Raw genomic sequence first — 23,846 nt, 5'->3', positions numbered from 1 at the left:
ACAAAATAGATGTTTGCTTTCAGTCAGAAAACGTTTAACAATACCCATTTATGTTCACTGTTTGTGTGTGTGTTTTCTGAAATTCCTAGTAGCTGTGAGTAAGGAGACTTCCAGTATGTATTAGTCCGAGAACCAATAAAACAGAAATGTCCTGGTAGAGCCACACCAAACATTCAAATTACAGAACCTTCAATTTTATTTAAAACATACTTTGCTGAATAATATGCACATACAAATTCAATCAAATCTCCTTTATTAAGGAAACAAAGCAAGCAAAGAGTCTTTCATGACTCAACAATTCCCTAAAAGGAAAGTCGCCTGCATCTTGAAGACATGTTTCAGATGTTCCTTCTGATATCCCATTGATATCTGATCTAACATTACGCTTGGTTACAGATTTAATGATGGGAAAGAGAAATAAAATTGAATTGCAAATCAAATATAAAAATCAAATCTCAAAATTGTAAACATTAAGATACAATGATAGAGACAGAAAGATCTAAAACTATAATACGTGATTATTTTCCAGGACATGTCTGCCGTTTCTCAGTATTGGGAATACTCCTTGCTCTCCAGTTTGGCAACAATTCTCTCCAGCTGTCTTTTAGCTTCACATTGTGGGAAGTTACTCATTTCATAGTACTGTGGGGCAATCTTCACTAACCTGTAACAAAGAGGGGGGAAATCATGAGTTATTCTGCCACACGTAGCAGCAATAGTGAACAACAGCAATAGTGAGAGTATTGAACATATACCATTCTGGTTTGATGTCTGTGCAAGTGCGAATGTAGTTCTTGGTCGTGAGGACAAATTCATTGTAGAGCACCCACTCAGGCTTGTGGTCTAAAACTGTTGACGGGTGCAGTTGGACCACCTGGTTGTCTTTGACTGTGAGGTAATGGCCTGTGCGTTCTAAATGAGCCACCTGCACAAGAAAAAAGATTGACAATGTGACGACGATGGACCTCGGCAAAGCGTAGATGTCCATCTACGCCTTGCCGAAGTCCATGGGTCCAGGGTTAAATGTCAACAATCTGATGCAAACTAGAAGACATAGCAGAGGCTCGATAGCAAACACTAGTGCCGTATTGTGAAAACATCAACTGCTGACATGAGCACAAAAACAGACACAGAGGTAAGTAGGTACTAATCATGTTGTAGGCTATTCATGGTAAAAGACAAGTGAGAGGTTGCTTTCAATTCTAAGCAGATATCCACAATATTACACTGATTAAATGGAAAGAAAAATCAAGGTGAATGTGATGAACATGAAAAATAAAGTGGTGCCTGCCCTATCCGCCTGCTCTGGGAACACAAGTGACAATGCTCAGTTACTATTCAAGTTAAAGTCAATAATTTAGGCTTGTATAATGATTTAACCCTAAATTATCATCCAAGTGTTGTTCCCTGGAGGGTACACTGTTAGGATCCAGTTTTTCTTGTACTTCCTGTTTTTTTTTGTGTGTTTTGCTATGGTGTTTCCTTATGTGACTCCCTGTCATCTGCGTGTCTTCCTGGTCTGTGATCCCGATCGTTCACCGTTTTCCAGGTTTGTCCCTTATTCCTTCATGATTCTTCAGTCTAGTATGTACATTTTCTGTGATTATACCTGTGTCCCTCGCTCTGTGTTCAACACAAAGCCAGATCATAACAATTATATGCATTTATGAAGGGATGCACATGTATATTCTGTGGCATGGAGTTTCCTCTCAATGACATGGAGTTAATGTATACAACTTTTGTTAATACACTATTTAAGAAATGTGAACGAATCTACAGCATTCCAATTGTTCGTGGTGGATTTTTGTGTTTGTTTCAATAAATACAGCATATCCTGAAAAACATGCGTGTTAAACAATGTGAGCTCAGAACTCTCTGCGTGCAATATGCCGTCATCGAAAGAGCCTTAGTTGGCTTGCGAGCCATAGTTCCCGACCCCTGCTCTACAGGGACCTGCCTGCTGTACGAATCACATTTGTAGTTATTTGTGTCAAGGTTCAGTACATCGGCAGGAGAGAGTGAGTTGTTTTTCTGTAATTTCAGAGAAAGCTTTTGTGCAAACAGCTGGTGGCTACAATGAGGTTTGAAAACGTTCTCTCAGATCTCAATGGATTTGGAAGATTCCAAGTGATGGTCATTGTAATCAGCTTCATTGGTCGATTCACGATGCCGTGTCACTTCCTGCTGAACAACTTCATCGGTGCTGTTCCCCCTCACCGCTGTGACATCAGCACATTATATGGTGGAGGTATTTTGGGAAATTTGTCCCTGGAAGAGCAACTTGCTGTCAGTATTCCAGTTCAGGAGGATGGGTCTCTGAGCTCCTGCCAGATGTTTGCAGCGCCTCAGTATCATCTGCTGCTTAACTCCTCCAACATCACTGGCCTTCAGACGGTGCCGTGCCAGAATGGATGGGTGCATGACAACTCCACTTTCAAGTCTACTCTGACCTCTCAGGTGAACTGAATTCAATTCTAAAAAGAACAACACTGTCCTTTTATGTGCAACTGAGATTTTCTATTATGTTGAAAATAAATGAAACAAATGACAATCACATATTTGTGGTACTGACGTCACGATTAACCAAAATAATTTCTACAATTAATTGATCTATGAGGTCACAGAATACTTGATTGTAGTTAGTTTATCCTGTTCGACACAGTAAAGCAAAGAAACAACAAACCTCATCCCTCCTAACCTTTAACAGACATGGGAGTGAATGACTTACTGTAAGTAAAACAAGTCAATAAAAAGATTAAGCAGATTCAGAGAAACAATCACAGGGAGCAAACAGTCAATAACAAGACAAGACAGAGCAGCAACACCTGTTTAACCCCTAAAAGATTCACCCTAAAATATATTGACCATTATTTGAATCATTTCCAATGTGCATTAATACCTCTTTGTCGAGGCGATTGTACATTTCTTTCACTCTCTGTGCCTCTTCATGGAAGTCTGGTGAGATTGAGTGTGTGATCATGTTTTATGTGTTTTTAAATGTTTTTCAGTGGGACCTGGTGTGTGAACAAAGAGGGAAAAATAAAGCAACTGCTACCATCTTCTTCATTGGAGTGATGATTGGAGCTGTGGCCTATGGAAGTCTGAGTGACAGGTATCGTCACTTCAGATTTGTTTTTCAGTAGTGTGTGTGTGTGTGTGTGTGTGTGTGCCTTTGCCTCATAGGAATGAATCTCATGTTTTGCTGTCATTCCAGGTTTGGTAGAAGGAACATGCTGCTGGTGTCGTACGTATCTGGAATGCTGTTTGCTGTCGCCAGTGCTTTTTCAACATCCTACATCATGTTTATGGTGCTGCGGTTCTTCACGGGGATAACCGTCACTGGCATTGTCATAATCTTAGCAGTCCTTGGTGATTATTTACTTTTATAATACTATAACTGCAATACCATAATATAACTATGAAGGCTGCAAACTGCTGGAGAAGTTCTCTATCAAGCTACTTTACTTGCTGGCACCCTGTCTAAGTGATGTGCTCTTTGCAGGTCTGGAGTGGGTGGACATCCAGCACAGGAACCTGGTGGGAATAATTGACAGCTTATCTTGGACATTTGGGAATGTATGCTTTTCAGGAATTGCCTACTTTGTGAGGGACTGGCGGTGGTTGACTGTTAGCATCACCTTGCCTGTTATACTGGCCGTCCTCGCCTGGAGGTACCAACCAAACAACTCAAAAAACCCACATTTCTCACCTCATTTATGTATATTCGGTGTGCATATTCTGAACATATTGTGACATTAAATCAGTTACGAGTAGCAACCAATTATGACTTTGCAGAGCTTTCTTGAAAGTAATTGATGAAGTGTGAAATATCTTTGTCTTCATCATCAGGTGGATGCCAGAGTCGGCCAGATGGCTCATTGCCAAAGGAAAGCTGGAGCAAGCTCGGCTGTATTTACAAAAATGTGCCAAGATGAACCAAACAGAGGGCAAAATGAATTTATTCAAAACAGAGGTTCAGAAATTCCATCCATTCATTTTATATGGGGACTGGGACTGCTGACGTAATTCATCATTGATTAATTGCTGTTAAGAACTTCATCAATCAAACATGTTACTCCAATAATGTTTCTTATTTAACACCATGCAGCCACACTAAGTATCTCCTTTAAGTCAAAGCTGTGAATTAAAGTACTGCATGATGGTACAAGAAAAATTAATGGTCATCCACTATGATCCACAAATTTGGATTTTCGTCACAAAGTAACCATGCTCTGTGATGTCCTCTTTCAGATGTCTGGAATATGCAAGTTTAGAGTTACTCTGTGTTATCTATTTTTATTTAAAAAAAAAATAATCTTCATGTTTTGTAAACATGTTTTTCTTCTTTTCAGACTCTATCCACTATCATTGTGACAGAGAAAAGAGATCGGGCTTATTATTATGTAGACATGATTCGCACACCCAAGATGAGGAAACTGGCCCTATGTACGGGTGTAATGTGGTGTGTTCTCAATCTCAGCATGCTTGATGATTCTGAAAATAAGAATGATTCATTTTTAATCAATTGTCTCCTCTTAGGTTTTGTGTGGCAACTGCATTTTATGGCATCAGCTTCAACCTCACAGGCTTTGGGCTCAACATTTATCTCACTCAGTTTACATACGCTTTGATTGAGTTACCTGCCAAAGTCTCAGCTTACTATTTGTGGGATAGGATTGGCAGACGAAGGACTGAGGTGGGTTCTCTGCTGATGGTCGGTGTTTGTCTTGGAATCAACATTGTAATACCTAAAGGTAGGAATTCATCTCCACTGATTTGTATTAGTTATTTATAGACCTCCACTATTGTTACATGCATTTAAAAAAAGTCCTCCCTCACTGTCTTGCTTTCAGACATGTCTGTCATCAGAACTGTGGTAGCCGTCATTGGAAAAGGGTTTTCTTCAGCAGCCTTTGCAACCCTTGGGCTCTATAGCAATGAGCTATTTCCCACTGTACTAAGGTAAGCCAGCACACCAACCTCTGCTTTACCATTATAATTGTGGCACATATCCAACCTATTTTGGAACACAGCATCAGCACTGCATTGTATCACACAAGGTTGTCACTCAGATCTATATATTCATTCAGGCAATATGGTATGGGCTATAACTCTTTCCTGGCTCGGCTTGGTATTGCTATGGCTCCTTTGATCTTCTTACTGGATGAGGTCTGGCAGGAACTGCCCCAGATCGTCCTGTGCTCTGTTGCTGTGCTTGGCGCTGTAGTGGCCAGAACACTGCCAGAAACCCGCAACAGGTGCCTTCCAGAGACCATAGAGGACATTGAGCAGCAGAAGTGACCAATGCTGTCACTGCTATGGCCTCATGTTATTGAGCACTTAAATAAATAAATAAATACCTTCAATTAACCATGAATGTGTCCACAGAAAGTCTGTTTTATGCGGGAAAAGTTTTTTTTTAATAAAATGAACTAGTTGCTATGCAGATTATTTCAATGCATATGTGCAAGGATTGACACAAAATAGATGTTTGCTTTCAGTCAGAAAACGTTTAACAATACCCATTTATGTTCACTGTTTGTGTGTGTGTTTTCTGAAATTCCTAGTAGCTGTGAGTAAGGAGACTTCCAGTATGTATTAGTCCGAGAACCAATAAAACAGAAATGTCCTGGTAGAGCCACACCAAACATTCAAATTACAGAACCTTCAATTTTATTTAAAACATACTTTGCTGAATAATATGCACATACAAATTCAATCAAATCTCCTTTATTAAGGAAACAAAGCAAGCAAAAAGTCTTTCATGACTCAACAATTCCCTAAAAGGAAAGTCGCCTGCATCTTGAAGACATGTTTCAGATGTTCCTTCTGATATCCCATTGATATCTGATCTAACATTACGCTTGGTTACAGATTTAATGATGGGAAAGAGAAATAAAATTGAATTGCAAATAAAATATAAAAATCAATCTCAAAATTGTAAACATTAAGATACAATGATAGAGACAGAAAGATCTAAAACTATAATACGTGATTATTTTCCAGGACATGTCTGCCGTTTCTCAGTATTGGGAATACTCCTTGCTCTCCAGTTTGGCAACAATTCTCTCCAGCTGTCTTTTAGCTTCACATTGTGGGAAGTTACTCATTTCATAGTACTGTGGGGCAATCTTCACTAACCTGTAACAAAGAGGGGGGAAATCATGAGTTATTCTGTCACACATACAAGCAATAGTGAACAACAGCAATAGTGAAAGTATTGAACATATACCATTCTGGTTTGATGTCTGTGCAAGTGCGAATGTAGTTCTTGGTCGTGAGGACAAATTCATTGTAGAGCACCCACTCAGGCTTGTGGTCTAAAACTGTTGACGGGTGCAGTTGGACCACCTGGTTGTCTTTGACTGTGAGGTAATGGCCTGTGCGTTCTAAATGAGCCACCTGCACAAAGCGGGGAGAAAAAAGACTGACAATGTGACGACGATGGACCTCGGCAAAGCGTAGATGGACGTTAAATGTCAACAATCTGATGCAAACCAAAAGACATAGCGGAGGCTTGATAGCAAACCCTAGTGGCGTATTGTGAAAACATCAACCGGTGTCTGTTCACCTGCATGAAGAAACCTGTGCAGAGTGCCCGACGTATGTTGATGTAGTAATCTCTGCTGGTGAACTCTGTGCTCCGGCGGGGCAGGTTGAAGCGGTCCATGATCCTGGACAGCTGCTGCCTCACATTGTCAGCAGACATCAGTGAGCGGTAGTTGACAAAGTTGTCATAGCACCACTGGTTAGACTCGTGGTCTGCAAAGGAGATGGCACAGATTGAAATATTTGATCGAACTCATCAAGTGTTTTGAGACTTGATGGAAAACATCCACTGGACACATGCTCACTTTGTTTGAAGGCGTGGTAGACATTGAGCAGCGTCAAATGGTCTCCATCTATGTGAGCAAACCTCATCTTGGACTCGTCTGCTGCCTTCTTAGCCTCCGTTGGGCGGACAAAACACTGTGGGACTAGACAAGGTTGGTATGGGCCCCAACAAAGCCGCCCATAGGGATGAGTCAAACATTCACAAAAAAAACGGAGCAAAGCCTATGATGCTACGGCACTGGGCACAGCGCTGGGACAGGGCAGGACCACAAGCTCTATCAAAGGGGGCTGCAGTCTTTTCTCATGGTCAATCCAAGTGTATTGGTTTTTAGCTCGTAGAGGGGGGATCATTTAACCACATCTGTAAAACAAGAGTTTTCACACAACTATAGAGTGTTAAGGACACCAGCAAGATATTTAACTTTTATAGATTCAGAAGTACTTATGAGGCCGACATGAGCACAAAAACAGACACAGAGGCAAGTAGGTACTAATCATGTTGTAGGCTATTCATGGTAAAAGACAAGTGAGAGGTTGCGTTCAATTCTAAGCAGATACCCACAATATTACACTGATTAAATGGAAAGAAAAATCAAGGTGAATGTGATGAATATGAAAAATAAAGTGGTGCCTGCCCTATCCGCCGGCTCTGGGGACACAAGTGACAATGCTCAGTTACTATTCAAGTTAAAGTCAATAATTGAGGCTTTTGGAATGATTTAACCCTCAATCATCATCCAGGTTCACTGTAAACATCCACAGAGCATCAACGTTAAACTCATCTGAAGCCACAAGCTAAATGTGTTTTGTGTTGTATTCAATTGGCGGCTCAATCATGCTTTTAGAATGATAAAATACATAAAAGTTTGGGGCTGTGTGACATTACTTTGGCAAAAATGAATTCAAATATTCACCACGTTGGGTTTAACTAAAAAAATGGTCCCACTCAGAAGTAAACGTTTGGTTTGGAGACACATCTATCTGTATCCACTTTGTCGTTATATGCGGGCTAAGGACAACATATTCAAGCTTTCTTTCCATTAGATCTGTGTGTTTCCTCATCATTAAATTGATCACAGTCATACACATTACTCATTCAAAGGTGCAAATTGTTCCCAAGTCATTAAATCGGTTCTATGCTATAATAGTTAACAGTTGGGATGTTTTGAACATCACCAGTGAGCACTAGTTTAGGCCTGCAGTAAGGGAGGAAGAGGTCAGCCCAGTCCTGGGCATTACCTGACAGCATGGCAGTTATGGAAAGGATCTCATTAGAGCAGTTAAACTCGCAGCTAGCAATGACCATCTTAGCCAGCTGGGGGTCCAAAGGGAATTCTGCCATCATTGAGCCCAGCTCTGTCAGGTCACCGTCATCATTAAGAGCTGCCAGGTAATTCAACAATTCCAGGGCTCTCATCAGTGTCTCAGGAGCTAGAACAGGGAGCCATCGAGACAAAAAACTCAGACCTCAATAATGAGTCATGTTGACATTTTAGTCCTCATAATCAAACTAAGCACTTTTCCTCACCTGGTGGATCCATGAAATCAAAGTGTACAAGGTCATCAATGCCTAGTTTTTTCAACTGCAGCACAACAGAACCCAAGTTGGACCTCAGAATTTCAGGGTATGTATTATCCTGGAGAGAGTGGGCGTTTACAATGAATGATGTATCAAATCGTGTCATTCTATCAAACAACAAGGAGTCAAAAGAGACAGGAACAAAATATCAAAGATGACAAAGCCAGTGGAGTATTTGTTCATCGTCAGCTCTCATAAGGTCAAGGCTTTCTTATCATTCTAACAGTGGGAACTTGCCTGCATCTCTGTTTTGTAAGCCTTCTCTGTGTAGAGGCGGAAACATTTCCCCGGCCGTGTTCTGCCGGCTCGTCCTGCCCTCTGCTGGGCAGAAGCTTTACTGATGGCTGTGACAAGCAAAGACTCCACCCTGATGCGTGGATTATACACCTGCAAAGTGTACAAAGAAACACAATTAGGGCTGCACCTAACGATTATTTTAATGATTAATCTACAGATTATTTCTTGGATTAGTCGGTATATCTATAGATTATATCTATTACACAATATAGCAATTATTTCCCCCAAAATAAATATTAAACTTCTGATTAATATTTAAATTATTTTCTTCAATCATCGCACGCTTCACAATTTGCGCTGCGATCACCTGATCTGACGGGCGGATTATAATCACAGTATAGTTATTTATTACTTGTTAATCGTGTTAAACAATGTCAGCTCAGAACTTTAAATCTACAGGGAGCCACTGCAGAGGGGCTTAAGAGCCGACCCCCGTCCTAATGCATCATGCTTGGTGGGCGGGGACACAAAGTGCTGCCGCCATGACAACGCGCTCCGCGATCCTTTCACTTTTTTCCGCCGCAGCCGGTTCCGGTTGCGTGCATGCTTCCACCTGGCGCAGCCATCTTACATCATTATGACAAGTCGGCGCACGGTTACGTAGTCGGGATGCCGGTTTACGTCGACGCGTCCCCCCACCCCTAAACACAATCATGTGAAACAGCTGGTCTGAGACTGAGTCATTCCCTGTGCCACAGTGATGCTTCTCATACTAGTAACAATTTATTACATAAGCCACAAATCATTTTTAATTTAAGGAATATATAAAAAGTATTCCAGTAGATATACAAGCAAATTTTCATGAAAGATCTAACTTCAGAATTTCACACAGGAAAAAGCTTCAGCATAGCACCAAACACGTGATAAAGTTAAACTTCCAGAGAGATAAATGAACCTCGCCCACCTTTTGTTTGGCAAATCCAGGATCAATGACAAATACGACGCCGTCAATTGTAAGGGAAGTCTCGGCAATGTTTGTTGACACCACAACCTATGAATAAAACACAATTTGGTGCAGTGCATAAAGATTAATAATTCTATTCTGGACAACGCTTTGCAAATGAGCTGAAATCTTCATTATGAACAGACAGTTCCTTTACTACAAAGTACCTTTCTTCCAATTGCACCGTTGGGCTTCCGTGGCGGAGGGGGTTCAAAAATCCTTTGCTGCTGCTGAGGAGGCAATGTGGAATATAGTGGAATGATCTTGATGTCTCCCACTTCAGGTCCGAGATCATCTACCTCACGTTTGATCCGCTTACAGGCCTCGTCAATTTCCTGAAGGAGAAGTTTGATTTGTTGAGAAACACGAGGATACCGTCTCAGACGAGGCTTCCCGCTGCGCCAATCAAACAAGCACCAATAACATTACCTCTTGACCAGTGAGGAAGAGCAGGCAGTCACCCTCATCTTCTTCACACATGTGAATCTGGATAACAGTGCGTATGGCTGCCTCAAGGTAGTCTCTCTCTGGCTCAGGTGTGTAGAAGATCTCGACGGGGTGTGTACGCCCAGGTATAGTCAGCAGGGGGCAGTTGTCAAAGTACACTTGGAACTTGCCGGCATCAAGCGTGGCACTCATGACAATCACCTGGAGGTGACAGTGGATGAATATAGTTACAGTATAACTCTTATGGATATAGTTATAACTCTTATTAAATACAAGTGTAGAGCAAATGAATCGCCATCGATATTACAAACTGAACAAGTACCTTCAGATCTGATCTTTGCCGCACCACCTCCTTAAGGACTCCCATCAGGATGTCTGTGGCCAGAGTTCTCTCGTGGGCCTCATCTAGAATGATGACACCATATCTCTCCAGCAGCGGGTCATTCATAGCCTCTCTTAGCAACATACCGTCTGTCATGTATCTGTTGGAATAACACACACGCTTTAATAAACAGAGATATCAAGGACTGTTTGAAATAGCTCGCAGCGTGTAAGATATTTTACCAGACCCCAACTAAAAACCATCACCACTTACTTCAGTATAGTCTTGGCGGAGCTGCAGTCTTCAAATCGGATGGAGTAGCCCACCTCCTGTCCAAGCATGACGTCCATTTCGTCGGCCACCCTTTGAGCCACACTCATAGCTGCCACTCTCCTGGGCTGAGTACAGGCGACTGCCCGTTTAGGACCCGGCAAGCCTCTCACCATGTCCACGCACCACTGTGGGATCTACATCCAAACAAGTGACACAATGACACCAGATACATCGCCATGGAGAGGGACGATAGTTACCCTAGAACAGAGTAGATTGATTGCACTTCAGACCTGTGTCGTCTTCCCGGAGCCCGTCTCTCCAACAAGCACAAAGCTCTGTTGACGTGTGATGATCTCAGTGAAGCGTTCCTTGTACTCCCACACTGGAAGCTGTAGCCTCTTCTTAAGAATCTCGTAGAAGCGCGGGGTGTGCGGCAGGTTGGTGAACGGGTTGATCTGCTGGTGTACAGCCATCTGCTTGACAGGCAGTAAGATGGGCTGCGCTGCTGTGCTGTTGGACGGGGTAGTCGGCGGCTTCTGGTCTCTGTCCCGGTCTCTGTCCCTGTCCCGGTCCCTATCTCGGTCCCTGTCCCTGGAGCGATCTTCACGGTCTCTTTCACGGTCCCTGTCCCTCCTGACAACAACAAGACAATACCTCATACTCAACATTTGAATGGTAGACAAACTATTTAACAGACTTCTTCTTCTGAAATCGTTATGCTGAGCAATAGTAAAGGTTTGTGAGTCAAAATGCTTCATAAAGTTGACATGTGAGTGCTCATAACAATTAGCACGTATGACAACAGATTGAAAGTGGATTTAGTGTAAGGAGCCTGCGCTGGTAACTGACGGTCGTGCAAGATAAAGCGACATAAACAACCACAAGTCCATCATTTGTTATTAGCGCGCTTAAGTTAGCAGCACGACAGCAAACACAACTAGCTGGATAGGGTGTTAGCCTCTTGTCAAGTAGCAACGACATACACACACACACACACGTGTCTCAATAGTGTGTATAGAGTCAGTGTTCCTGCTATGTTAGTTGGTTAAGCGCCAACTTGAGAGAGCTTATGTCAGATGGTGAGTACTGAGTGAGTAAAAATAGTAACGTTTACGAACAGAAATAGAAAAACAAAGCAGCGGCCTTCATCTAAACTCTAGCTGCTGTTAGCCATGTTTGGTAGCATGAGCCGGGGTTTAGCTTGTCAGTGGGAACTTGACTCTGAAGCATCACTTACCCGTCTGACCTCTTCTTACTGGAGGAGTAGTCATCTCCCAGGTCTAGACGATGTCTTTTGGACATGTCGTGAGGAAATGTAGCTAAGCTTTACACAATTGTCGTGATGAATAAAGCAGTTTGCAATGAACTTGGTTTCCTGATTGCTGTACGCGTTTTCTTATTCTCTCCAGGCTGTTTGACAGACTGATGGGGGCGTAGCGCCGCCCTCTGGTTTGGAGTGAGGACTGATACATTAACTCCTGAATTCTACAAATTAAATGGTAATTAGATGATAAAACAACATGTTCTATAAAGATGTAGAATGCATCTGGTCGTGTCTCTCTTTTGTTGTGACAAACATGTAAGACGTAAGTTAATATGGAAATTTCGGTATTTCCAAAAGGAGCCATTCTCTCCTCAAAAACGATGTTGTATAACACAGCCAGAGGCCTTTGCTAGAGGCTCTTGCGCCACTTTAAAGGGGTACGCCCACACACACACACCCACACACATATAAAGCGCGAAGCAGGCTCTGCACGCTTCACAGATCGAAGGCTTTCTGGAAGCAGTCAGCTGTTCACATGCTGTTTGTCTATTGCAATCAAGCCATGCATCCATCCAGGTGAGTCAAACTCTGATCTGTCGAAACTGTTCAGCCTGTGTTTAAAAATGCAACATTTAGTTTAGTTTGTGCACAGACGAGTGTGTGTGTGCGCGCGCGTCATTTGGCAGGACTTTTGAATACAGGCGATGCACGAATAACAACTTTAAAAGAGTTAGTCAAGAGATGCACGCTAGATCGGACGCGCTGCAACACTCTTTGTACCCTTACGTTTTCTGAGATACTTGTACTCCGGGTTTTTTTTGATAGTTCTGCTCTACAAGATTTCGGATTTGCGTCAGCTTTTTTGTTGGCCGCAGTTAGTCACAGTGCACATGATGCAGTGCAAACGGTAAACAAACGGAGCTGAATGACTTGCAGTTTACCCCGAGTGTGACGTAAAAACAGGATCTATTTTTATATTGTTGTCCGTCTACCACTGCGAAAAATGGGTACGTTTCAAATCGGTAAATGATAAAAATGGAGGCCTCTGCGCGTTACATAGATTAAATGTTAAGGGTTATGTACAGGGATGTGTGAAATCTTTGCCACTCTGTCAATATATAAATATTTTTACACTTCCAATCTAGGATTCTTATATTTTCCATTTTATTTATGCTTTTCTGGGGTATCTGTGTACTAACCTGTGTCCTAATAACTTCATCTTTCAGGTCAGCGGGAGCATTTCTGCTTTACCCAGCACTACTTCTCCTGCTGGGCTGTCAACGATGCGTCTCAACTGCTGACTTTGAGGCTCCACCAGAGTTTTCGCAGTACAATGGCACTTTGTATGCTGCATGCAAAATGAGACCCAGCAGCACATTAGATCAGGGCCTTCCCAAGGTGTACGGTCATGTGCTGTTTAAGCAGGAAGGTCCATTTGCTAAAGTCAAAGTCCTTCTCCGCCTCATCGGCTTTCCCAGCGAGGACTCTCCACAGAACAGAGCGGTGCACATCCATCAGTACGGAGACCTCAGCCAGGGGTGTGCAGCCACTGGTGGCCACTACAATCCGTTTAATGTAAATCACCCCCACCATGTCGGTGACTTTGGTAACTTTCAACCCCAACAAGCAAGAATCAATGCAGAGATAGAGGCTGAAGCAACTCTGTTCGGGCCGCTGTCTGTGATGGGAAGAGGAGTGGTGATCCATGCACATACCGACGACTTGGGAATGGGTGGCAACGCTGCCAGTCTGCTACATGGAAATGCAGGCCCGAGGCTCGGCTGCTGCGTTATCGGATTCTCAAGCCCCAGGCTGTGGGATCTTTACCAGCCTGAGCTGCAGAAGAGGCAGAGAAAGGAGTCCTGATTTGAGATGATAAATCAGTCATGCAGGAGTAACATCAGTCGACTGAAAGAGCCCTAAAGTAAAATCAAAGATGTAATGGAAACACAATGTCATGCCAATTTGGAATGAACTTTTTCATTCTAAACCAATGTTAAGTGCTGTTCATATACAATAAATGAATACATCCACTATTTTTGCTGTGTTGTCTTGACCCTTATGCCCTCCTCAAATTTACTACCCTCTGGACACCCTCTTGGCAAAAGTACACACAAACTGCTATTAAATCATCATGCATCAATATTTTTTCCTACTTTTTCATAAATCTCTAAAACAACTTAGTTGCCTTAATGCCTGTTAAACTATTTGATGGATTTAATTAATGAGAAACAAGTAATTTTTTATAATAATTAAATAGTAGGGGATGGGGCTTTGGTGGTGGTTAGAATTGGATGTGTCAAAGATTGGCAACAAAATTGCTTTTATTTCAATAGTATTTTATATAGTGGCAGATACTCCCTCGGGACACCTTTTTGTGGCCCCAAATGCCCCATTGACTTCCATTTAAAACTAACTTTTAAAAAAAAAATCTTAGGGTTAGACACTGAACTGATTTGCAAAATCAGCTGGACCAGGTCAGGAGTGAAGAAAAGGTCAAAAGAGGATGCCACATCGTGGATTCTTGATATGGCATGGGCCTTGGCATCATGCCGGTGGGTGCATGAAGGCCATGTTTTCACTCAGGCACCTCTTAAAAGACATATGAAACACATCCCTCACCCCTGACATGATCAGTGCATGCTTACAGATGCACACACGCATGCACACAAAACTCCTGGAAGTCACACGGCCACCAGGGGATAGCCGTGTGACTTCCAAGTGTGACATCCAGGGTCAGCAGTGTGACTGCCACATGGCTGACCCTGGAAGTCACACTTGGAAGTCACACGGCTATCCCCTGGTAGCCGATACAAGTTCATGCAATGAGAAAATGGTTGAATCTGGTGGAATACACTAAAAATGTCATCACTACCTTTCTTCAAAATTAAATGACATTACAGAATACTCGATTTTATAAAGTAATGGCAGTGAGATTAAAACGTGGTTTTAATGGAAGTCAATGGGGCACTTTTGGCCACGATGGTGTCCAGAGGGAGTATATGGCACTACATAAAAAATATTAATGAAATCAATTAAATTTTGTTGCTAATCTTTCACATATCCAAGACTCTAATCACCACCAAAGCCCCATCCCCCTACTATTTATTACATGGAAAATAACCATTTTGTGTTTGTTATAAATAATGAAATCCTTCAAAAGTGAAACAGGCATTAAAAGGGTTAAACTCCTGAAAATTGTTAAATGACTGATAGTTTTGTTGATTTGATTTATGAAAGAAAATTAAATTGTATGATGATTATAAAGCAGTTCATGTGTGTGGCTTTTTTCTGCCAAAGGTGTCCAGAGGGTTCAACAATTTGTCAAATAAGTGTTCTTGCAAAAATTCTTGCCACAGGCTGTAACGCAGCCAAAATGATCACCAAATCAAAAGAGGGCAAAAATGGCCAAAAATGCGAGAGGACGGCATAAGGGTTAAAGTAGTTTGTAGATTAAAACACACTAACACAATCATAACATCTGTCATCAAAAGTAATTTATTTTACTAGACGAACACACAGTTTGTACACATTCAACACTTACACACATAAGGGTTCATGTCATTGCTGTTCTGTGAGTTACATTTCTATTTTCACAATAGTAACAAATAAACTTGATTTAACAGCATCAGGGTGGCTGCGCTGGTAATCCCGATGTAGATTTTTATTACAAGATGAGCTGCGTATTTTAAATGCGAGTTAAGATTGTTTTAAATATTTAAAAGGCTTTAAATCCCTATATCCTATTTGTAGATCCCTGTATACACGCAACACGTGTGCTGAAAGCATGGGGTGCAAAAATAAAGGTATCTTCTCATATTTAGCGAATTCTAAATATAACATTCTATAAAACAGTAAAGTGTCATGCAGCATTTTATATAGCTTTTATAATAAAAACCTATAAGTGACTTAGTAGTTTAGTTTTGGAGCAACTGGCTGCATCTTCTACACAATCTGGCAGTTATCTAGAACAATAACGTGAAAAGTGACTTTTTAGAGACGATATGTGCTGATGAGCTAAATATCAATATCAACTTACATACCTCAACTCTGTCTCTACTGGGACAGAGGAGCAGAACAACCATCAGTGTGTTGTCATTTTTGAACTACACACGTTGTCGAGCACCTTTGATTTGCATTAAATTCACAAGAAAGACCCATGCCAGTGCATTTCCAACCATGTGATCACTGGTCAGATCATCCATGTCCTTTAAATGTTAAATTGATTTGGCATATTAATGAGAATTTATCCTTACATCTTGCAAAGTCTATTTTTAGATAATCAAATTTACACCACAGATGTCAGCGTGTGTACAACAAATTCAATACTTACTTAATGGTCCCATTAATATGGCTCCTCACTATTGTTGTCATTGTTCATGAACTGAATGTTATGGACATATTTCAAACTAGCATTACACTACATTCTGGAATGATCCATTACGATCAACAATCGTGTCTGCAGCTGCTGGAAGACTTCAGATTTCCTGACTAACGCACGGATCTGTTTTGTCTGAAAGCTCCGTCTCTGGGCTTGACTGGACTTCATCCTGCCCTTCAGCCGTCTCTACAGCAGCAGTGGAAGCAGCGTCTGATAAAGTGTCACCAACGTTTTCCTCAATCTCGACCATCCCCACCTCCGCGCATGCACACGACTCATCTTCACTTCCTGTTTTGGGGTCAGGGTTTTGTACAGGGGCTCTGGTGGGCACTGATGGACTAGACACTTTCCCATCGTTCATCGTCGTGGAAAGTGAAGCCCCTGCACATTCCTCTTCTTCATACAAGTCACGTGATGAAGGCGAGGAAGCCGTCGTGATGTGTGATTGGTGATTCCCCTGACACTCATCAGCGGGTGACGCGTCTGTCTGAGGGCATGAGGCTCTCTGTTGATGTGTCTCCACACTGGATGGCGAGGATGATAATGATGATGAAGATAAGGAGGAGGAGGAGGAAGAGGATAGCTCCTTGTGAGGTTCTCCTGCGCCACCTGACAAAGCAGGTATCCTACGCTCAGGGTGAGGAACTTCTGGGGAGCTCTGCTGATTGTCAGGCATTTCGTCTGGCCCAACGTGTTCTGTTAGTAGAAACAAAGTAGTAACGTAGCAGAAACTATGACATGCCAACATAACAACATACAGAAGGATCAAAGACACACACCAACATAACAAACATAACAGAATCTGTGAATTACTCATTCACCTTCCTGTTCTTGCTGACCTGGTAACACAGTCTGCCGGGTATTCAGGATGATGGCGTCTCTTGCTCCTGTACGGGTAAAAGACATTCTGTTATAGTCAGTTCTCTGCAGTCTAGGACGCAACTATTTGAAACTGTTTAGATAACTGATTGGATATAAACTAGTGTGATTATATGAGAGATGAAGGAGGAAGATGAAGCTCAGAGGTTGAAATGTATTTTGACAGAATAATGACAGGAACATACTTCCAGATATTCCCAGAGAAACATTATAAGTCAGGCCTCCAGGCAGCAAGAAACAAAAGAGGAGCAGAAAGAGTAAGAAGTGCTGATTACTGCAAACAGAATGCAGAATAGAGGCTACAGAATACAACTGTTGAAATATATCAGGGTTCTTATGTGTACCTGGCAGGCTCCACAATCCAGACATCTCCAACGCCTTTAGCTTCTTCTCCAGCTCTGCTACTCGATTTCCAAGAATTCTATTGGGAGGAGACAGAAGAGGTTTGGCCAGCAAACACAAATGAAGCAACCAAGCTGTGTGACAGAGAGCAGAAGGTATGAGCTTCAGTACTTGTTGATTTGGCGCTGGTGCTGAATCACCATGTTCTTCTCGTGGATGGTTTCCAGTAGGGCTGTGGCCAGAGACTTGAGGTCAGAGATGGATTGTGGAGTTACCGGCAAACTGCAACCATTTTCTTCAGAGAGCAATAATTCTTTCACTGCACACACACACAATGAGTCACAGGTTGAAGAGCACAACGGACGAACAGACGAATAACATGGTTGATATATAAAAGGAGTTTGAATGATTTGTGAGCTAAATTATGATGAATGATGAAATGTCATACCTTGTTTTGCAGAGAGCACCCCAGTGAGCGCACTACTGTTTGGTTTGCCAGAGATTTTGGAGTTCTTCCTGCATTCCAGAGCGCTCTGAAAGAATAAAAAGGCAGTTTAGTGGTTCCGCGTTTCCTGTTTCCACCCACGACGGGTGGTTAGTTTCTTCTTCTAAGAACAAAAATGTTATATAACTACACACTATACACTTAATTGTGGTGGAAGAGAACAATTAAGTGATACAAATGACAAATGATGCAAGTTGTAGATTAAAGTACCTTGTACTTCACCAGGTTTGTTTTGAGCAAGTTGACTTCTTCTTGGAATTGAGTGAGGCGCGAGTGCAAATACCTGGAAGAAATATTGGCCAAAGTGAGAAATCAAGTCTACGTATCTTAATGCTGAAATGCATTATAGCAGAAATTTCAACAATTGAATGTACCTAAAATAATCAATGTAAATATAACGTATGGCCAGATCTTTACAATGAAGTGTACCTGTAGTTGTACGTACAACCATATTCGGGTTACAATTGGTCATTGGCTGCATGTCAATCTAATGAAACAGTGGGAAACGCAGACCTGTTCTCCATGCAGAGGGCGTCTACATCTAAAATACGGATCTCGTCGTTCCCGAGGATTTGGTTCATCTCCACGTTGAGGCGGTGAGCTTTCTGCTGGAACACATCGCGCTCTGCTCGTACGTCCTGGAGCTCGTCTGTCAGCGACTTCACGCTGTGTTCCAGCACCTCATTCTACAGCAGAAGACACACACACTGTCAAATTTAATATAATGTGTTTCTGATTGTTTTTCTCTTTTACAGGTTAGCCTGAATTCATGTCCTCACCTGCTCGCTCGCCGTCTCTAACTGCGCGACTAAATCCTCTCGTTCGTGTGCTGGGAAATGTCGAGCACCCACCTCCTCGTCTCCCAGCCGCTGTCTGGTGATGGTCATTCGCAGGAGCTGGGATGAGACGGCCATCATCATCATCATCATCATCACCCACTTTCAAGCATTGACATTCATATATGCTCGTTGCCAGTTGTCAGTCTGGTACACAGTTTGGTACCTTGTTGTCGCCCTGTGCTTCCACCAGTCGCTGTTTCAACTCCTTCACTTCATCACAGAGTTGGGACCCTTTTTCTCGCGAGTCTCTCAGTAGCTGGGCTAAATTCACCTGAAGGCGACAAGAGCAAAAGAAAAAAATCACAAAGGAGCTAACCTGAGTGTATTCCTAACTTTGTCCAAAACAGAAAGTAAGTGATTACTGTGATCTCTATTCAACTCATATTTGCTTTGACTGTGACTCACTGCCTAGCAAAGCAGACAAAGATCTTCTGGCTCAAACAGCAAACTTTCAAGTTCTGTATTTGCATTTGCAAGTGCTCAAAGATATACAAATTGTTTTAGATGAACCAGAGGAACTGATCAGGAGGGAAAAGGAACCGCTAAAACTGAGAGCAAACATGGCTGCTTCAGCTGCAAAAATTAAGAAGTGAAGAGACTCACAAGGGGCCAGTGTTAAGAGCAAAGTGTCTACAGTTTCTGATGCTATACCATACGTCAAAACAAAGGACCCAAGCAAATGAATAGGCAAAGTTCTTGGGCAAATTCTTTCGTTCCACCATTACGATTTATAGAAACACGTGGACGAACCCTCCCATCTTACAATGTCACTGATCCACACATCAAGTGGCCATGAGAGTCGGCTGCTTGAAACCTACACAGAAACCTAAACTCAAGTGCCCGCCCGAGCAAACAAATATAAGGAGCTCAGCTGGATCCACACGTCCCCTCGCCTGCTTCTATAATAATGATCCATCCCTCTGTTAATCATGGTTTTATTAATCCAGCGACAGCGACTGAAAGGTCGATAAGAGAAATGTGGTTTGTGGCATAGAGGGAGCTCACAATCAGTCAGACACACATTCATGGATACTGCTGAGGAAAGTCCAAATCACAACAGATCCTGAGTTTGGAAACATAACACAAGATGCTCCAACAGAACGAGAAATTCTGAGACAAAAGGAAACTTTTTGGCACTGATGTCACCCCTAACATTTTTAACCCCTGTAACACTTCCGCCAATTCACTTATTCAACTGTTAATTGTTGAAAAATTCCAAAAGTGACAAATGCTCATCGCAACATTACAAAGCCCCCATAGTGATGTCTTCAAACTGCAACACTGGAAAATGTCAATAGTTTTATAATGCACAGAGAAAAGTATCAAACCCTCACATTGCAGTGGTTTAGAACACACACATGCTAAGGATTCCTGCTACATCATTGACTGAAACCAAGTAATGAATATATTAAAATGGTTGAAGATGAATTAGTTCACCATTACCAACATCAGCTGGTAGAAATCACTTACTTGATTCCGCTTCTCAGGGGGCAGAGATGGATCTCCATCCTGGAAGAAAGGACAGTATCAACATAAAAAAAAATACCTAGAAAAATGTAAATACAAACACACATATTTTCTGTAATGCAGCCCACACTGATGGCGTACAATGAGTTCTCTGTACTTCTTCTTGAGTCCTTGGTGGCGCTCGCGGAGCTGGTTGGCCATCAGTTTGTACTGATCCCTCTCCTGCTGGCAGGTGTCCAGCTCTTTGGACAAAATCAGAAGAGCTTCTTTCTTACTCTCCAGCTTCCGCTTACAAATTACAAACTGTAACAAAGAAACCAAGAACTGATTTGTGAATCATGTTATCTGATCCCCTGCTAAGTATTCACATACATTAAACCCCATATCAGGTTCAAATTAACCACAATTTGGACCAAGTATGATGATAATAGAATAGTATTACTACTGCCAGGCATTGGGCAATTTCAACAACAGCAACTCCCACAGTCAAAATAAATGTCAAAATCTGTCATCATGATATTCGTTTCATGAAACCCATGTCACCATATTGAACGACAAGCTTTCAATATAACAATTTAGACATCACAGTCCATTTCAAAATTATTTATTACCATGGTCAATAAATAAAGTTGATTCATATATGCATTGATTTTTAAGATGGGCATGTAATAAAGACAAGTTTTTGAAAAGTGTTTCGATAATTTTTTCTGGCATATATTGTTTGTCGGATCTAAAGTCTTGAGGAAATAGATGGAAAATAGATCCATTTCCTTATCTGCACTCCCCCCCATCAGAGAAACGAATGCGCTTCAACCCTGTGCGTTAATCTGGAACACATATTGTACTCGACTATTTACACAAACTGGACGTGGAACAATCTAAGAGCCTAAATGAATGTCCTCTCATCAGGATGTCAGGGTGCACACGGTGAACGATTAGTGCATCATCCAGCATCGGTGTGTAATCTCATGCTGCCTCACCTCGTTGATCATTCCCTGCCACTCAGTCTCGCTCCTCCCGGACGAAGTCATGGCGCTCTGGGATGCAAACCAAAGCCGTTGTTTAAAAATTGGGCGCAGTCTTCAAAATAGACACCATCGTTGTGATTCACACATTCAGCGACATTTTACACCTGCACAGTAAAGATTAGCGACCAGCGAACGCGACCTGCACCACTTCCGTCCTTCAAAACGTCAGAGAGGCGTCATGACGCATTTAGGGAATCTCGCAAAAAATAATGAAACGGGAAAACGATTGAGACGTTAATATCTGCTTATTCTAAGACTGTACTCTTTGTAAAAAATAAAATAAAATAAAAAAAATCTCCTTATTTCTATTTATCTTTAATGCAATGGACACGGAGCAAAGTGACTCTTTGGAATTCCATGAGAAACGTTATCCCGATCCCAATATTCCTACTGGTCATTTCCACCAATCATATTCGCCCCTGATGGTCACGTGATCGTCGGCGGCGCATTTTGGTGACGTCTGTTTTTGTTTAGTCGGACCGTGTGGCTATTATAAGATATTAAATTTGACTGACTGTATTGTTTCAGACCTCAGCAATGAACAAGAAAAGTAACGTGTCGTGGGTGAAACCAGCAGAGCCCTCGTTTCTCAAGAAGTTTAAGAATGATGTCGGATACAAAGAGGGACCCACTGTGGACACCAAGGTAGCTATGTGCTAGCACGCGCTGATACCCGGATGACCCGCACTGATGTCTGAATGGGTTGGCGGTCATTTCTGTTCGATACGAGAGAATAACAAAGTGAAAGGATGTCCTACAAATCTGCACACACCCATATATTTCTACTACGAGCCCACAGATCAGTGACAAGACCGTATCAAATGCATCACCTGGTTGTGCAAACTGCAGCCATGTTACTCTTCCAACATTATCATTGCTTATATACGCATCACAGAAATTCAGGAGCAAGTCGAACACGATCAACCATGTAAGCAATGTGCAGCAGTCACTACCTAGGGACTCCACACAAGCATGTTGCCCTTGACCCGCTCCATGTTTGCATGATTTTGTGGCACAGAGATACAAGCCAGATACCTGACAATTACCTACTTACGTCGGCATGGTTATGGTTTCTGGAAAAAAGTGTTTCATTTTGTGGTACATTTTCCCTCCTCAGCGTCAGGTGATGCCGGAACTGGATGACGACAGCGGGAGTGATCGTGAGGATGAGTTACCCCAAATTGTGGTCATAAAAAAAGGAGATCTGAGTGCCGATGAGGTGAAGAAGATGAAAGATGAAGAACCCAGTGGAGATGGCACGAAGAAAGGTAGAAACCATCAGTTCATGTCGAACAGGCAGCTATATTTTACTTGTATAGAACATATAAGTGATTGTAAGTACACAACTGATAATGATGATGATGTTAGTTCTAATGATTTGATTGATCTAATGATTTCTAATGTCATGAATGATTTGTCTTTGCGGAAGACACGCTGTAGACTTCACACTCCTCTGTCTGTCCACAGATGACGATGCTTCTGCTAATGGTAAAATCCTTTTCAAGAAGCCGGCCAAGCGCTCCTCCTCAGACAAGTTCCAGGGCATCACCGCCAGCTCCAGCAAAAAGAAGAAGAAGAGTGAGGCAGTAGAGAAGGAGGAAGAGGAGGATGAGAAGCAGGAGAAGCAAGAGAAGCAAGAGAAGCAGGAGAAGCAGGAGAAGCAGGAGAAGGAGGCAAAGCCTGGAAAGAAAGTGAAAAATAACAGCCTTCTGTCGTTTGGAGGGGACGAGGAGGAAGATGAGGACTAAATATGACAAGTGTGTGATTTAAGAAAGAACTGGTGGAGAATGCATGAAGGGGCCAGGTCATTCTTCCACTTAGCCAACAAAATCTGACCATTAAACACAACATAAACACATCTTTCCCGACCTCCATTTTATCTCCATTCTACACCAAGGCAGCTCTTTTCACACCCAAAAACAGCACAGAGGAAACAAAGAAACAATAACCCAACCTTACAGACACAGTCTGCGGACTTCAAACACAGAGGGCTCACTTGAGTAAAGAGAGACGGTCAGGGGTCAGGTTTTGTACAGTTTGTCTGTTGTAATCTGACCATGCGTTCATCCAGGTGAGTTAAACTCTGATCCAGGGCCGGCTCTAGACATTTTACTGCCCGAGGCGAGATTAGGATTTGGTGCAAGCTACAATTCCCATGGCTTTCTGTCACTGAGAGGTTAAAAATGGTTCATGGTTTTGCCAAAGAATTGGCATACTTAAATAGATTCCCTACCACCCATTTATGGAGAAATGGACAAAACATTCCAGATGCATATGTTGAGTTGTGTATGTTCGTGAATCATTGTGAATACTAGATAGAATTATAGCTGTGTGTCTGGATTTTGCCATGTTAGTAACTTAACTGCAGCTGTAACATAAAATGAACTCATCTGTTGCAGGCTGTTTCAGTGGAGGTAGCTAGAGTGCTGTGTGTTGCAGTTGTATT

At 42.2% G+C, this 23,846-nt stretch overlaps 5 protein-coding genes across 7 annotated transcripts; 3 read left to right on the top strand and 2 right to left on the bottom strand.

Moving 5' to 3' along the window:
• Positions 1-236: 236 nt before the first annotated feature.
• LOC142996792 (ATP-dependent RNA helicase DHX15) lies at positions 237-12,110 on the bottom strand. 2 transcript variants are annotated; one of them, XM_076147879.1, is made up of 14 exons: positions 11,933-12,110; positions 10,986-11,328; positions 10,696-10,889; positions 10,423-10,582; positions 10,083-10,301; positions 9,821-9,988; positions 9,615-9,701; positions 8,651-8,800; positions 8,363-8,471; positions 8,074-8,265; positions 6,855-6,977; positions 6,572-6,762; positions 756-925; positions 237-664 (listed from the first exon to the last, which is right to left on the bottom strand). In XM_076147879.1, the coding sequence occupies exons 1-14, from the start codon at positions 11,995-11,997 to the stop codon at positions 547-549; spliced, it is 2,289 nt and encodes a 762-aa protein (XP_076003994.1). In that variant the 5' UTR covers positions 11,998-12,110; the 3' UTR covers positions 237-546. The 2 variants fall into 2 exon arrangements, with proteins under 2 accessions (XP_076003994.1, XP_076003993.1); XM_076147878.1 differs by lacking the exons at positions 237-664; positions 756-925 and adding exons at positions 5,715-6,141; positions 6,233-6,402.
• Positions 3,013-5,301, top strand: LOC142996740 (solute carrier family 22 member 7-like). The gene is made up of 8 exons (XM_076147793.1): positions 3,013-3,112; positions 3,215-3,369; positions 3,503-3,671; positions 3,850-3,973; positions 4,353-4,462; positions 4,540-4,754; positions 4,854-4,962; positions 5,091-5,301. Exons 1-8 carry the CDS (start codon positions 3,075-3,077, stop codon positions 5,299-5,301), a joined length of 1,131 nt encoding a protein of 376 aa, XP_076003908.1. The 5' UTR covers positions 3,013-3,074.
• Positions 12,111-12,404: 294 nt separating the features above from the next.
• LOC142996837 (extracellular superoxide dismutase [Cu-Zn]-like) lies at positions 12,405-13,995 on the top strand. Its single transcript, XM_076147942.1, has 2 exons — positions 12,405-12,535; positions 13,186-13,995. The coding sequence occupies exons 1-2, from the start codon at positions 12,495-12,497 to the stop codon at positions 13,823-13,825; spliced, it is 681 nt and encodes a 226-aa protein (XP_076004057.1). The 5' UTR covers positions 12,405-12,494; the 3' UTR covers positions 13,826-13,995.
• Positions 13,996-15,434: 1,439 nt separating this feature from the next.
• Positions 15,435-21,576, bottom strand: LOC142997028 (coiled-coil domain-containing protein 149-like). Of its 2 annotated transcripts, none has more exons than XM_076148193.1 (12): positions 21,353-21,576; positions 20,514-20,675; positions 20,376-20,414; positions 19,069-19,176; positions 18,846-18,962; positions 18,580-18,752; positions 18,277-18,349; positions 18,010-18,094; positions 17,733-17,880; positions 17,564-17,640; positions 17,162-17,227; positions 15,435-17,036 (listed from the first exon to the last, which is right to left on the bottom strand). In XM_076148193.1, exons 1-12 carry the CDS (start codon positions 21,401-21,403, stop codon positions 16,438-16,440), a joined length of 1,698 nt encoding a protein of 565 aa, XP_076004308.1. In that variant the 5' UTR covers positions 21,404-21,576; the 3' UTR covers positions 15,435-16,437. The 2 variants fall into 2 exon arrangements, with proteins under 2 accessions (XP_076004308.1, XP_076004309.1); XM_076148194.1 differs by having other exon boundaries at positions 17,180-17,227.
• Positions 21,577-21,831: 255 nt separating this feature from the next.
• On the top strand, positions 21,832-23,391 carry kiaa1143 (KIAA1143 ortholog). Its single transcript, XM_076148166.1, has 3 exons — positions 21,832-22,045; positions 22,518-22,668; positions 22,868-23,391. Exons 1-3 carry the CDS (start codon positions 21,938-21,940, stop codon positions 23,146-23,148), a joined length of 540 nt encoding a protein of 179 aa, XP_076004281.1. The 5' UTR covers positions 21,832-21,937; the 3' UTR covers positions 23,149-23,391.
• Positions 23,392-23,846: the final 455 nt, after the last annotated feature.

Source organism: Genypterus blacodes, unplaced genomic scaffold (assembly GCF_046128005.1).
Source record: "Genypterus blacodes isolate CSIRO-AG114 ecotype Tasmania unplaced genomic scaffold, CSIRO-AGI_Gbla_v1 ptg000039l_1, whole genome shotgun sequence".
Taxonomy (NCBI): Eukaryota; Metazoa; Chordata; class Actinopteri; order Ophidiiformes; family Ophidiidae; genus Genypterus; species Genypterus blacodes.
This window is presented reverse-complemented; position numbering and strand designations above follow the sequence as displayed.